The sequence below is a fragment of the Sorex fumeus genome, unplaced genomic scaffold, assembly GCF_029834395.1.
Source record: "Sorex fumeus unplaced genomic scaffold, SorFum_2.1 ptg000044l, whole genome shotgun sequence".
NCBI classification, from domain to species: domain Eukaryota; kingdom Metazoa; phylum Chordata; class Mammalia; order Eulipotyphla; family Soricidae; genus Sorex; species Sorex fumeus.
The window spans coordinates 66,566,788-66,581,763 of NW_026606101.1; the positions used below are offsets into that span (position 1 = coordinate 66,566,788).

The window sequence follows — 14,976 nt, forward strand, 5'->3', positions numbered from 1 at the left end:
GGACACTGAAAATGGCAGCTCTTATGTGAAACAGAAGCGGGAAAAACTGCAGAGATTAATTCAATATAGAAACAAAGGCTTAAGAAATTTTTTCCTTTCATAAAAGCATGAAAACATAACTGCTAGTAAATTTTTAACAGAGTTCTTTTAAAACTACACTGAAAGGAAACTACTATCTGAAAGGAAAAAAAAAACTACTATCTGAAAGGAAAACAGAAGATATGTAATATGTAATTTGTATACAATGGTAATATAAAGTTGAATGCATTTGATTCCATAAAGTGATGTTGATAATCTGCCAAACTCATACTCAGAGCTGACATATGGTTGCCAATGGTGAGCAAGGAGGATTCTGACATAAAAGATGGTTGATGAGTGATCACTTTAATGAAGAGTTCACATGTGAAATGATAAAGGTATTTGTTGGAACTTCACATTATTTAATGATAAAGCATATTTACCAAATTGGAGAATAGTTCTCAAATAGTGGAGAAATTCATTTCATTTCATTTCATCATCCTGTTATTCGTCAATTGCCTCGAGCAGGCCCCAGTAACATCTCTTTCATCCTAGCCCTGAGATTATATTCAAGGCTCTTTAGGAGAATGAGACCCATCATTGTTACTGGTATTTGGCATATTTGGTACGCCACGGGGAGTTTGCCAGACTCTGCCCTGTGGGCAGGCTACATTCGATAGCCTGCAAGTTTGTCCAAAGTAGGAATGAGATAATAAGATGTCATAAAAAGATGTCCTGATAAGATGTTGCACGGCCACAAATGCAGCCACACGGTTCCGGGAGCTGGATTTTATAGTCTCTGAGTCTTGGCCGTTGATGGGATTACACGGCGCCAGGGGGCCAGGTGGTGGGTGTGACCCCCGCCTACTGGAATTTGGAGGATCTGGGTGGAGGATGCTCGACTCCAATCCAAGTAGGCTTGGAGATCTCAGCCCCGGAACCCGCGTGGCTTAATCCCATCAACAGCCAAGACTCAGAAACTATAAAATCCAGCTCCCGGACGAGAACAGTGCAGTCTTCTGCCCCCGCGCCTGGCTGTTCCTCGCCAGGGCCCCTTGGAGGGGAGCGGGTTGAGCTTTCCTCAAGGATCTGCCACCGCCATGCTGAGACCACTCTCCGCACACATGAAGGTACTGGCAGAGGGACAAAGCCACGCGGGTTCCGGGGCCGAGATCTCCGAGCCTACTGAGATTGGAGTTGAGCATCCTCCACCCAGATCCTCCAAATTCCAGTAGGCGGGGGTCACACCCACCACCTGGCCCCCTGGCGCCGTGTAATCCCATCAACGGCCAAGACTCAGAGACTATAAAATCCAGCTCCCGGATGAGAACAGTGCAGTCTTCTGCCCCCGCGCCTGGCTGTTCCTTGCTGGGGCCCCTTGGAGGGGAGCGGGTTGAGCTTTCCTCCCCGCCCCGACCAGGGCTCCGGCAGCCGAAGACCTCCAGGACCAGCCACCACCATGCTGAGACCACTCTCCGCACACATGAAGGTACTGGCAGAGTAGAGAAATGCTTTCGTTTATTTCTATGCTATTGTAACCTATGGACTATAGACCTAATAAACCATTTAATCAAATTAATAATTATTTCCTTATCACTTTTAAAAATCTATAGATAACTTAAAAATAATAAATGGAACACTGATCTTTAGTGCTCCCTGATATTCATGGTACAAACACGTCCACCAAATCCAATTTGAAATTACTGATGGGAGAATACCAAAATTATAATCGGAAATAATGGATAGCAGAAACACTACCATGAAATAGCTTCCATCGTACACAAATATAATAGGTATAAATAAAAATCTTTAGAGAGGGCTGGAGCGATAGCACAGCAGTAGGGCGTTTGCCTTGCATGCAACCAACATGGCCGACCGAGTTTGATTCCTCCGCCCCTCTCGGAGAGGCCCACAAGCTACCGAGAGTATCTTGCCCGTGCGGCAAAGCCTGGAAAGCTACCCGTGATAAATTCGATATGCCAAACACAGTAACAACAAAGTCTTCAATGGAGACGTTACTGGGCCCGCTTGAGCAAATCAATGAACAACGGGAGGACAGTGACAGTGACAAGAGAGAGCTGGAGCTATAATAAAGTGGACAGGTGCTTGCCTTGCATGTGGCCTACCTAGGTTCCATCCCCAGCACGTCTACCAGCTCGACACCGGTAAGAGGGATTGATCCCCTGAGTGCAGAATCAAGAGTAAGTCCTAAGCACTTCTGGGTGTGGCCCCCAAATCAAAACCAAACAAAAAAAGAAAAAATGAGGGGGGGGGACCCAATCACTCCAGAGAACAGAAAATATTAACATCTGTGAGATAATAGTGATGTTTGGGGTGTTTATTTTTTTATTTTAAAATATTATTTGAAATCTATATAATTTAGCTTTTTACAGTGGTTATGTATATTTAGTTAGGTCACTAAATACCTGGAAATTTAATAATGGGCTCTCAGATGAGCTCCAAAATGATGCTGAAATGTTTAGAGTGCAAAATAAAGAACGTCCTTACTGAGTTTGATAAATTATCTGCATATTACAAATATCAGGTAGGAACATAAAAATGAAAGTCCAACTCAAAATTTATTATTTTTCACTTTCATTCGAAGTTTTTAGTTCCATTCCACCTTTTTGTTTATTCCTGAATTTCTTATTTGATTGTTTTGGAGCCAAACCTTACCCTGTGCTCAGGGGCTACACCTGATCATGTTGAAAAGACCAAATGCAGTGCTGGGATTCAAACCGATGTTGTGGTCACGCACAAGGCAAGTTCCTTTACCTTTCTTTGTACTATATGTCCAGTCCCACTTCGTGCTTATATCTGAAAGCTTAATTCTTTAGTGTCTGCTCTTCTCCCTTAAAACATAACATTCTTAAGAACAGCAATCCACAAATCTTAAACCGAAGATATGAAATTACTAGGCAAATGACTTTAATGCATTATCAATAAATCTACAGACAATTCCAAACTATAATTTAAGATTTGTAACTGAATGTAGAGTATGCTTATTTTATTACATCTTAAATTCTACAAATACCTCATAAAAAATTAGTCCAGTATTGACTTAATTCTAGTTTTCTACTCGTGTCATCACCATTAATATGTTAATTTATTAATGCATAAAATGCTTTAATCTGGTATACAAATTTATTGTCACCATTACCCTGTTTTAGTAAAGATGTTAGAATCACATCAATCTTCTTTTGTGCCACAAGTTAACAAGCACTCTTGAGTAGTTCTCACTATAATAATCCTGCCTCTTTTCCATTAATAAACCATAACCAACCTTTTATAAAACAGCATCATCTGACCCTGCTTCTACTACTGCACCCAGGATTAAGTCATTCTACCCATACCATCATTAACATTCTCTTATCAGTCTACGTCCCTAGCTGCAAATCTTCTTTAGTAACATGGTGTTTAAATTATGGATCTCAGTTCTCCAATCAGAAGCATTTTCTCAAAGGTCTGTATGGTAAGCACTTCATACATAGGATCGCAATTATCACTTTATCAATGCATAAATGAATGAACATGACTTTGGTTGAATAATACTTGATCTACAAAACAGAAACGTGCGTCACCAGCAGCAGTTTGTTCAATTCCTGAGTTATTTTATCTCCACCAAATAACAACAAAAACTACTTTTTCTCTGCACTACATTCTAAATAGCTATGCTTAATACATACTCCGTACTAGCTTGTATGTATTACCTAAATATATAATGAACAAAAGCATTAAAAAAAATTTTTAAAGACATGCTATTGTCCCTATTTTATAGATAAGGAAATGAAGGATCTGAAAACCAATAATCTTGGCTTATATTCTAATAAACCTAATTAAGTGGCCAAGTCCACTTAGATATCAAGGTCAATTCAATTTTCAAATTCCACATTAAGACACTATGCTAAAAATATTATGTTGATGTTCTTTAAAAATTTGTTTTGGTTTGGTTTTTGGGTGACACCTGACAATGTTCAAGGGTTACTTCTGGCTCTGGTTACTCAGTGCTGGAATTTAGGATGACAAGGATCGAATTTAGGTTGGCTGTGTGCAAGGCAAGCACCCTACCCACTGTACTCTTCAGCCCAACAAATATTTCTCTTGGGTGAAACATTCATAGAAATATCCTGGAGGGGTCAGAGGGACATTACATTAGTTAACTGCTTTATACCGCAATTACATAACATCTAATTTGGTGTGCTACTACTAGTATTGTGGGTTTGGAGATGCTACTCCAGAAAATTCAAAATATTTAACTGGGCAGCCTGGCCAGAGGCATGGAGGTGGTTTTGCGGTATGAGAACAGCTGGGGTGGGGTGGAGGTAGGAAGTGGGGGTTGGCAGGACCAGAGCCAGTCTGCTCCCCTGATCACCCTGAAAGTCTCAGCTGGGAACAGGTATCTTATCTGTGGTAAGATGTGCTGTACTTTTATTTTAAACAGTTAAATAGGAATTTCTCATATAAACATATTAAATACAAGGTACTCCATGGTATATATAATATTAATATAATGACTTTTCTACCAGTCCCCAGTTAAAATCGCATCTAGTTTTGCACCTGTTGCGATAGCACAGCGGGTAGGGCGTTTGCCTTGCACGTGGTCAACCTGGCTGACCCAAGTTCGATTCCTCCACACCCCCCTCCGAGAGCCCGGCAAGCTACAAAGTGTATCTCTCCCGCATGGCAAAGCCTGGCAAGCTACCCGTGATGTTTTCGATATTCCCAAAACCGTAACAAATGTCACAATGGAGACGTTACTGGGCCCACTTGAGCAAATCGATAAACGAAGGGAAGACCATGACAGTGGCAGTTTTGCACCATTATGAAGAGAACTTAGTGTGTTGGCTCATATTACACATCAACAAATATCTAAAGGTCAAGAAGTGTGCAAAGCCAAATTTTGAACAACTGCTATACAAAATATTTCAAATGGCTAATTCACATTTATATTATTACTGGACATAAAGAATGACGAGTAAGGTCAAACATAAATTTTTGCTCCCTGGAAATCTCTTATCTATCTTCCATTTCCTCTGTAATCAGGTCAAACTTATCTTCAACTCTACTCTAGATACTGCATTATCATCCTTCAGGGTCTCTTTGCTTTACTGCTGCAGCTTTCAAACTAATCATGGTACTGTATTAAGAGTTATTTTCTAAGTATATCTTATTACATCTCTCTCATAATTAAAACTTGACTTTAGTGACTGCCTACTGCTCCTAGAAAAAAATACTGAAAATTAATGTGATTTATCTGGTAGCTACATAATAATATCTCTATACTACCCACAAACCTTATCTTAAGCAATATCACTCTTCATCTCCAACCTCAAGGAGGTTGCAAAAACAGTCAAACAAACCTACCAAAAGAATCTTTAGAATCCTTTTTGCAGATGCCATTCCTAAAGGAATTAGTTAAGTGCAGAACTAATACTATTCTCCTTGCTTCTTCCCCCAAATTTGCAATTCAATCTTAAACTCAATTATTTCTTCCTTAGAAAAGTAGACTAAAATCAAAACATAGGCTGACACTTTCTATTAAAATCTTCGGCTTACCTATAGTAGTTTTAGATCTATTATTTTGAATTGAGTAATATCTACTTAAGTTACATAGCAACAAATACTGTCTCCTATTTTTCTATACCCAAAATCTAGTGTATTTCCTGGAACTGGAACATGTAGTGGAATATCTAAACATGTTGTTCTTTAAAATACTTGACAGTGCTTAATATTAAAGAGCACTAAAGTGAAAAATCCATCAGTAATTACAATTACCAAAGTAAGCCAAGGCAAAAGGTCCCCGACTAGAATGACCTATCCACTGTCTACAACAGACAAATCATTAAGAATTTAATTCAAGTAAAGCATTAAGAATTACTGGATCAAAAGCCTGTTTAGTGGAAAACTTAGGGCTCAATTTCACTATAATCTTCACTTTACTGTGATGGGAATAAAAGATTACAAATACCAAGAGATATATCATGTTTCCTTTCATTACAAAACAGTATTTCCACATGAATGAATTAATAAGCAAGATAATTATGCTGCTAGTGCATCTGAAAACATTCTCAGAAAACTGTGTCTTAACCAAGAGTACCATCTTCAGCTTACCACTGAAACTAAAGTGCATTTATCAATAAGCTTATATTACTATTCTCTTTCAGATCTTACAAAATTATTTTTTATCAAAAATAACTCACTGAGAAAATGTTAAATATTATCAAGTCAGTGGTACAAAAATAACTCAATAGTAAAGAATCTGCTTTGCAGGTATGAGAACACAAGTTCATCCTTGGCAACAACCCACAAGTCTAGTGTGATCTCTAGGACACCATACAACCAGATGAGCACAGTCCCCAACAACAAAGAAAAAGGGAGAAAAGTTAATGTTAAAATACATCTTTAAAAAATACTGCTAGATCAGGGACCATAGCAATAGTACAGTGGGAGGGCTTTACTTGCATGTGCCCAACCTGGGTTCAGGTTCAGTCTCTGGCATCCCAAATGATCCCCCATGTACTGCCAGGAGTAATTCCTGAGTGCAGAGCCAGGAATAACACCTGAGAACTGCCAGGTGTGCCCTCCCCCGCAAAAAAAAGAAAAAGAAAAACCCACCACCATAAACGACCATTAAAGTTATTTCTGTAAATTCAACCATTAAAATACATCTATTCATATCTAATTTATTAAATAAAATTAAAAGTTATAACCACTCCTAGCAGTGAGGAGAGGTGTTTCAAAGAGCTGAATGTGCGTTTACATAGAGAAGATCCCTAGTACCTCGTAGGTCTCCAAGCAATGCCGGTAGCTACCCCTGAGCAAATAAATAGTAGCCCTCAAGCACCACCCAACACAACCCCAAAATCAAATCAAAAAGTGGAAGAAAAAAAAAGATTATAAAATGTCATAGAAGGCCAGAGAGATAGCCTTGCACATGTGCATTTACTTTGCACAAGGCTGACCACGGTTCTATCCCTAGCATCCCTTATGATCCACTGAGCACCACAAGGAGAAATTCCTGAGTGCATAGTCAGGAATAATACCTGAGCACCGTCAGAATAAAATGTTATTGAGCATGATGCCAGAAAAAAAGCAAAAAACATTACACGAGGAAACTAACCGCAATGTTGAGGAATCAAAGAAGCTTTATCCCAGACATACATGACACTTCAACTACGACTTAAAGTTCTAATGAACTGAACAGGTTGGCATTATTGACGAGATGAAATAAAGTACAAAGAAAAAAATTATTATGTCCAAACCAAACATGTCTAAGTATAAGACTAATAAAAAGGTTAACTAATAAAAGAAATTAACCAGCTAGAAAAGATGTATTTGTATCTCTCTACTTCAGGGAAACTGAAAGATAGATATTGGTGGTGTTTCAAAATGAAATTTGATATAAAAAATATCAGATTTTTTTTTGGGAAAAAAAAACTGCAATACTTACTGTAACACTGGTAACTCTGAAGTAATCATTGCTGGATTCCACAATGGGGCAAAAGAATTAAGTGTGGTACAATTCAAAACTTCTGCAATAACCTCAACAGCAATCCTGTTTGAAAAAAAAAAGTACATCTTTATTCAGATATTAATGGTTAAACTTTAAGATATTTTGAAACAATATAACAATGTGGCATACATATACACAGCCATCTCCCCAGTCCCTTAAGAGAAGCCATCCATCATTTCATGTACTTTACTTTCTCTTTGAGGGTGGAGAGTATCTAAGCACTTAGTAAATCTCAATTGTACAAATAGTGTTATCAACTACTGTGATACACATTTGTTCCTAAGACTTTATTCATCTATAAACCTCGTTATTTCTCACATTCCACAGTAATCACTTTTCTGCTATCTCCATGAATGTCACTGGGGGGTGAGAGGAGGAGGATATAAAATGTTGAGGTGAGGGGGGAGGTTTAAGATTTCATAAATAACTGGTAGTTGGTTCTCTTTCTCATGGTTATTTCCCTTAGCAGAAATATCTTCAAGTTCATCCATGTTGTCAAAGGGCTAAGATTTCCTTCCCGTTCTCAGAGAAAACTATTATACATTTACATTAAAAAAAAAAAAGTTGAGAGTTGAAAATATTTTAATCTTAAAGCTGGGGGAAATACTATTAATCTAGAATAATAAAAAATTTAAGAAAATAAGATGGGAAACTGTGCCAATAAATTGCATTAAATTAAAAGATTCCTAGAAACACAACTTCTGAAAGCTGTTTCAAAAAAATTTAAGCCTGAATATCTGTAACACTTAACAAGAATGTTATCAAAAATCTCACAACAGAAAACCCAGAATCAGATGGCTTCACAGAAAATCTAACACCAATCTGTCTCCAAGTCTTTAAAAAAAAAAAAAAAAGACTTCCAAACTTAATCAATGTAGCTACAGCGTGTCATTCCAAAGAAATGCAAGAAAACTGAAAAGCAGTATCCCTTAAAATCGCACACACAGGCAAGTAGGATTTATTCCAGGAATGCAAGAGTAGTTCAACAATAGATAATTATTCAATAGCACATAAAGGGAGGAGGGGTGATCATATGATCATCCCAAATTATGACAAACGCCATTGGGAAAAAACCCTAGGAAACCCCAAAATAGATGTATCTTTGGTAAAATATTAAGAAGAAGCAAAAGGGCTGGAGATATCATATATAGGGCCCTTGCCTTGCACAGAGCTAATCTGAGATGGATCCCAAGAACTATGGTCCCCAAGCCCATCAGAAGTGTGACCCCTGAAAACAAAGCCAGGAGTAAGCACTGAAAACAGAGCTAGGCGTAAACTTTTTATAAAATTATTTATAAAACACATAGGCAACTTCATACTCACTGACTAAAGACTAAAATCAAGTTCTCCCCGCTAGAATCAGGAGGAAGAGAAAAACAATATCCATTTTCATCTCAATGAACTACTCTATGAACACTTTCACTTTAAATGAACTACTCTATGTTCTAGGAACTACTGTATGTTCTAACTAGAGCAATGAGAGGAAACAAATTACCATACAAATAGGAAAGAAAATAAAACTATCTCTATTCACAGAGGACATTATAGAAAATCTTGAATGAACTGCAGCAAAATACTAGTAATGTTGCAAGTCAGCAAAACTCGTGCTTTTTCCCCCCCCTCAGAAACAAACAGAACAACAAAATCACCAGAAAGAAAAGCAACTAAAAATTAAATCTAGGAATCAGAGAGAACAGAGGGAAAGATACTTGCATCGCCATGTTCAATCCCAACATGGCATATAGTGCCTTGAGAATAGAGTCAGAATATACCCAGAGCACAAGGCCTGTGCACACTTAAGCCTACAAAACATTGCTGAAAGAAATGAAATGAGATACCACTTAATGGATAGGGAAACATATGTTTTCATGGATAGGAAAACTTAATACTGCAAAAGATCCAAAATGATCCACAAATCGCTACCAAAATCTTCACTACTCTTGAACACAAAAACACAACAAATATTTTTACAGCATCTCAAAGAAAAGACTTTTAAAACAATCTTGGGTAGGAACAATAATACCGTGATTAAGGGATTTGCCTTGCACCCAGCCGACCAGGTACCACATATGGTCTTTCAAGACCCCCCAGGAGTTAATTCCTGAGCTCAGAGCCAGGAGTAACCCCTGAGCACTGCCAGGTGTGGTTCAAAAACAAGCTAACAAAAAAGCCAAAACAATTTTTAAAAAAGCAAAAGTGGAGGATTCATCGTACTGATTCAGAGTTTGCTATAAATCAACACTGATTAAGAGCATGGGAGGCTGAAGAGCTAGTATAGCGAGTAGGGAGCTTCACTGTGCACACAAACAAGTCAGGTTTGATCCCCAGCATCCCATAGGTGCCTCCAAGACCCACCAAGAGTAAGTAATCCCTGAGCACAGAGTCAGAAGGAAGCCTTAGGCACTAACAGGTGTGGCACAAAACAAAAAGTGTGATACTCTCAACTCTGTAAACATCTCAACATTGGGAGTCACCCATATGTCAATATAAGATTTACATACAGTTTCTCCCTTTAACTTGATGGTGCATTTTGTTTCCTCTCCATGCCTGACCCCAACGCCACCCCAATACTGGGGTTTTTACTGCCATTTCAATTGGAGATCATTATCTCTCTTCATCTTGGAGTTCATTTTATCTCTCTTCCCCAATTCCCTAATTTCTTTAAACAAACCATTCTGTATTTTTTTAAAGGGGGGAGAGTGTAATACTTGCATAGAGACAAATATATGTGTGTACAACAATGTAATAGTCCAGAAAATAACTGTCAAATTTTGGTCAAGTAAATATGGAAAGGGTGCAAGACCATGGAACAGAAAAAACACAGGGGCCAGAGCGATAGTCAAATCAGTAGGTCACTTTCATTGCATGTGGCTGACTGGGGTCCAAGCCCTGGCATGCCATATGGTTTCCTGAACACTGCCAAGAATGATCCCTAGGGGGCTGGAGTTATAGCACAGCAGGTAAGGCATTTACCTTGCACACAGCCAACCCAAGTTCAATTCCCAGCATCCCATATGGTCCCCAGAGCACTGCCAGGAGTAATTTCTGAGTGTAGAGCCAGCAGCAACCCCTGTGCATCACCAGGTGTGACTGAAAAGGCAAAAAAAAAAAAAAAAAAAAAAAAAAAAGATTCCTAAGCACAGAGACAGGAATAAACCCTAAGCACTGCCAGGTGTGTAGACACTCCCCCCAACACACACACCAAAAAAGACAGAGAAGAGGAAAGGAATGGTATTCAGTAAATGATGGTGTGGAAATAACACAGAAAGTAATGAAGCTGGACAGTGAAAGAGTTCAGGAGTCTAAGCACATGCCCTGAATAGGGCTGACCCCAATTGGACCCCTGGCACTATACATGATCCCTGAGCACATCTCTGGAGTGACACCCAAGAACAGCCAGAGGGAAAGGAAGTAGACTTGTTGGTACTGTTTTTGGCATATCATCACGGTAGCTTGCCAGGCTGTGCCATGAAGGTGGATACTCTCTGTAGCTTGCCGGGCTCTCCAAGAGGGAATGGAGGAATCGAACCCAGGTCGGTAGTATAATTTGATTTATGAATACTTTCTTTTAGTTCTTGACTTTTCTGTGTCTCTTTATAAAGCTTTGATTTGTGTTCTTTTTTGTTACTGTTATTTTAGCTATTTTGCCTTGGAGTCACAGACGTGGTTGTGATGTCCATACCTTAATTGTGGTGTTGCATTACTCTTTAAATTTAAAAAAAATTATAATAATCACGGTTGCTGGGAGTAAAAACTCTTTTGCTAGTTGCTGTGCTTGCCTGAGGTTACCTTGCTTGTGGTAATGGTGCAGTTGGAGTGCTCACTGAGGTTAAATGCTTTTATTTGTAATACTTGCACATACATGGTTGTGTTATGACAGAAGTTACACACTTTGTTCTTGTGAAAGGAATCGTGAAAAGCAGTGCTGCTGGAATCACATTTGTCATAACCAGTAGTGTTAGTTTTTAAGATGCAAAGTCAAGGTCCAGTTAACCTCCCTCCCCACTTTCTTCCTTTACCAGCATCCCATATTGTGCCCTGAGTGCTGCCAGGAGTAATTCCTGAGTGCAGAGCCAGGAGTAACCCCTGTGAATTGCCGGGTGTGACCCCAAAAGCAAAAGAAAATACATAAATAAATAGATCAGTAATTAGTAGAATTTAAAAAAGGGCACTGAATAAAAAAAATCGAAAACATAATACAGTGGGGTCAAATGGACTTTGCAAATGTAAACTTCTCTTTGAAATCTAGCATGATACTAGTAAGGAAAAAAAAACTGGGAGTGGGGGGAACCCAGAGCCACACCCAGTAATGCTTAGGGGTTACCTCTGGCTCTGCACTCAAGAACTACTAATGGCAGTGCACAGGAGACCAGCTTGGTGATGTACAAGACAAAATCCCTCCCTATCTGTTATATTATCTCTCCACCCCCACTAGTGATAAAACTAAATGAAAAGCAATGACAGTAACGAAAACTAGTATTTTTTTGAAAGTTGAAAACTCTTACCAGATGATTCCTAAAAATTATATAAATTTAGGGTCAGAGAGATAGCTCAAAGAAGCGCAGCACATGTGCAGAATGCGCACCTTGAATCTGAACCCATGACCATGTGTGAGGGTGGCCCAGCTGGAGGAGCTTTTCTTTTCTTTTGGAAGAGGGGAACACACAGCAGGGGTAGGGAGGTGGGGGGAATGGTTTTGCCCACACCAAGTAGTACTCTGGGCTTACTCTTGGTTCGGCACCCAGGGAACACTCCTGATAATGCTCAGGAAACCGTGTGTGGTGCCAGAGACTGAACCTGGGTTGGCCACATGCAAGGCAAGTGGCCTACCTGCTGTATTATGGCTCTATGTCAGTGGATCCCACCACTATGTGGCCTCTCAAGCATCACAAGGTATAGCCACTGGTGAGCATCATACATCAATTAGGGAAGCACAAAAAAGACAAAAATGCAAAGAAAATAAAAAGTAAATTGAAAATCTCCACAAAAATATTCATGTCCTCCCGTTGTTCATTGATTTGCTTCGAGCTTTGAGCGGTTGCAGTAACATTGTCAGGCTTGTTGTTACTGTGTTTGGCATATCGAATATGTCACAGGGAGCTTGCCAGGCTTTGCTGTGTGGCGAGATACTCTCGGTACCTGGCTAGGCTCTCCGAGAGGGACGGAAGAATTGAACTCGGATTGGCTGGGTTGGCCGGGTCGGCCGCGTGCAAGACAAACACCCTACCCGCTGTGCTATCGCTCCAGCCCATATACAAGATTATATAACACAAAAGACCATTTACAAATTCAAATGCAATCTCTTATTTTTCACTCAGAAAAATCGATGTTCACATTCTACCACTATATTATTTTTTAATATTTATGTGCCAAAAATGTATTAATACCATTACTTAGTAGAATCTTAGTCTTTAATTTTTTCAGCAATATAAACACTGTGTTTATATATCCTGACCCAATTGTACAAACGTATCTTTTCTACAAGAAACTCCTTGTGATAAAGTTTATAAAATATGCGTGTCACTGGGGAAGGACCAAACCCAGAAATAAACTGAGAATCATTCAATACTAGAGCTGTGCAAAGAAAGCACTACAGTCATTTATGTAATTTTTTATTGTCAAATATTCCTCTAAAAATATTATCAATTTACACTCTAAATACAGTGTGCTTTAAAAACATAATTCATGTGGTCAAAGATATGACTCTAGCAGCAAGAGTACATTCCTACCATGTGCAAGGACCTTGTATCCCTCTAAACACAGCTGAGTGTGGCCCTAGTGGCCCCAAGCATATCCACATCCATGTCAAGTACTGAATCTTCCAAAAGCACCACTACTTTTGGTGACCCCTATTTAATAAATATATATATATATTTTCATGTACTGATTATGCATACAAATTTTGTAAACTAGCAAACTTTTATTTTTAAGTAAGACTTAAATTTTATGTTTTATTGTATTAGAGGCAAAATGGTTACAATAGTATTAGAATGAACATTTGTGGTATACAAATTGCACCACCATCACTAAAGAGTAAAAATTGGGGCTGGAGAGATAGCACGGCGGGTAGGGCATTTTGCTTTGCACACGGCCGACCCGGGTTCAATTCCCAGCATGCCATATGGTACCCTAGCACCGCCAGGAGTATCTCCTGAGTGCAGAGCCAGGAAGTAACCCCTGTGCATTGCCAGGTGTGACCCAAAACAAAAAAAAATAAAAATAAAAAATCCCTCCACCACTGCTATTATTCCACTTTATGTCACCTCTTCCTTTACTAAATGACAATCTTCCTCCGTGTACAGTTGGGGAACAGTTCTACAGTCAAAGTCCAAAGATTTGTTAGTATTGGATAATGTTCATTTTCTTGCATTCTCTGCATATTACATACAAAAGGGATCATTTGTATGCCAGTAGAACTAACTATACATCATTGAACCCTCAGTTCACCCTTTCTAGAGCGTTTTGTGAATACAGTTCCCTATCAGTTTTCTGAACTCTATACAAGATACTTAGTTGTAGTTTCAGGACATCTGCAAGATTTTGAAAATCTCAACTAAATAGTAGCACTGCACTGTAGCACTGTCCTCCCATTGTTCATCGATTTGCTCAAATGGGCACCAGTAACATCTCCATTGTTAGACTTGTTACTGTTTTTGGCATATCCAATACACTGTGCTGCGAGGAACTTGGCAGGCTCTGCCATGTGGGTGGGATACTCCTAGAAGTTTGCCGGGTCTCCAAGAGGAACAGACGAAAAGAACCCAGGTCGCTGCGTGCAAGGCAAACGCCCTACCTGTTGTGCTATCGCTCCAGGCCAACTGAGTAGTAACTAACTAAATAGTATCTTACGTGAAAAGACAACTACTTTCTTATTTTCTACTTCTAATTTCCGATTCAATTACTTAAGCACATCAACTATTTTCAGGAAGGGAAGGTTTTAACTTTGTCTTAAAAACTGAGAAGCCAAAGATAAAGTACAGGAGAGCTAAGGCACTGTTTTCCAAGTGACCAACCCCAGTTCAATATCCAGCACAGAGTATGCTATCCCAAGTATCACCAGGATCGATCCCTGAGTAGCCCCAGAGCATCACTGGCTGTGGAATAAAAACCCCACAAAAACTATTTTCTTCTGTGTGTCCTCCATAGCTTTAAAAATATTTTCCTCCTTTTTGGCCCCAAGCTGAGCTGGTCTCCTCCCCCACCCAGCTGAGCTGGTCTTCTTCTCCACCCAAGTCAGTTTAACTGCCACTTCTCAACCCATAACTTGGATTTCTCCCTGCAAGGCCTCCAGGCGTTCTCTTGGATCTTGGAAGACAAAGCAGCCCTGAGCCTCTGCCTATTCCTTTTCGTCCCCCAAGCTGAGCTGGTCTTCTCCCTCACCCAGTCTTTACTCCCCACACACACACACCAGGTACCCGTGGGGGTGTGGCAGCTTTAGAAATGGG

General features: G+C 39.4%; 1 protein-coding gene across 1 annotated transcript in view; it reads right to left on the bottom strand.

Annotated features, from left to right (window-relative positions):
• The window catches only part of STAG1 (STAG1 cohesin complex component), a 354,244-nt gene that overhangs the window by 231,436 nt on the left and 107,832 nt on the right, over positions 1-14,976 (bottom strand). Inside the window, exon 2 of the mRNA XM_056121608.1 lies at positions 7,469-7,573. Within this exon, the coding sequence (XP_055977583.1) occupies positions 7,469-7,497 (29 nt within the window). The 5' untranslated portion in view covers positions 7,498-7,573. The remainder of the gene's footprint in view (positions 1-7,468; positions 7,574-14,976) is intronic.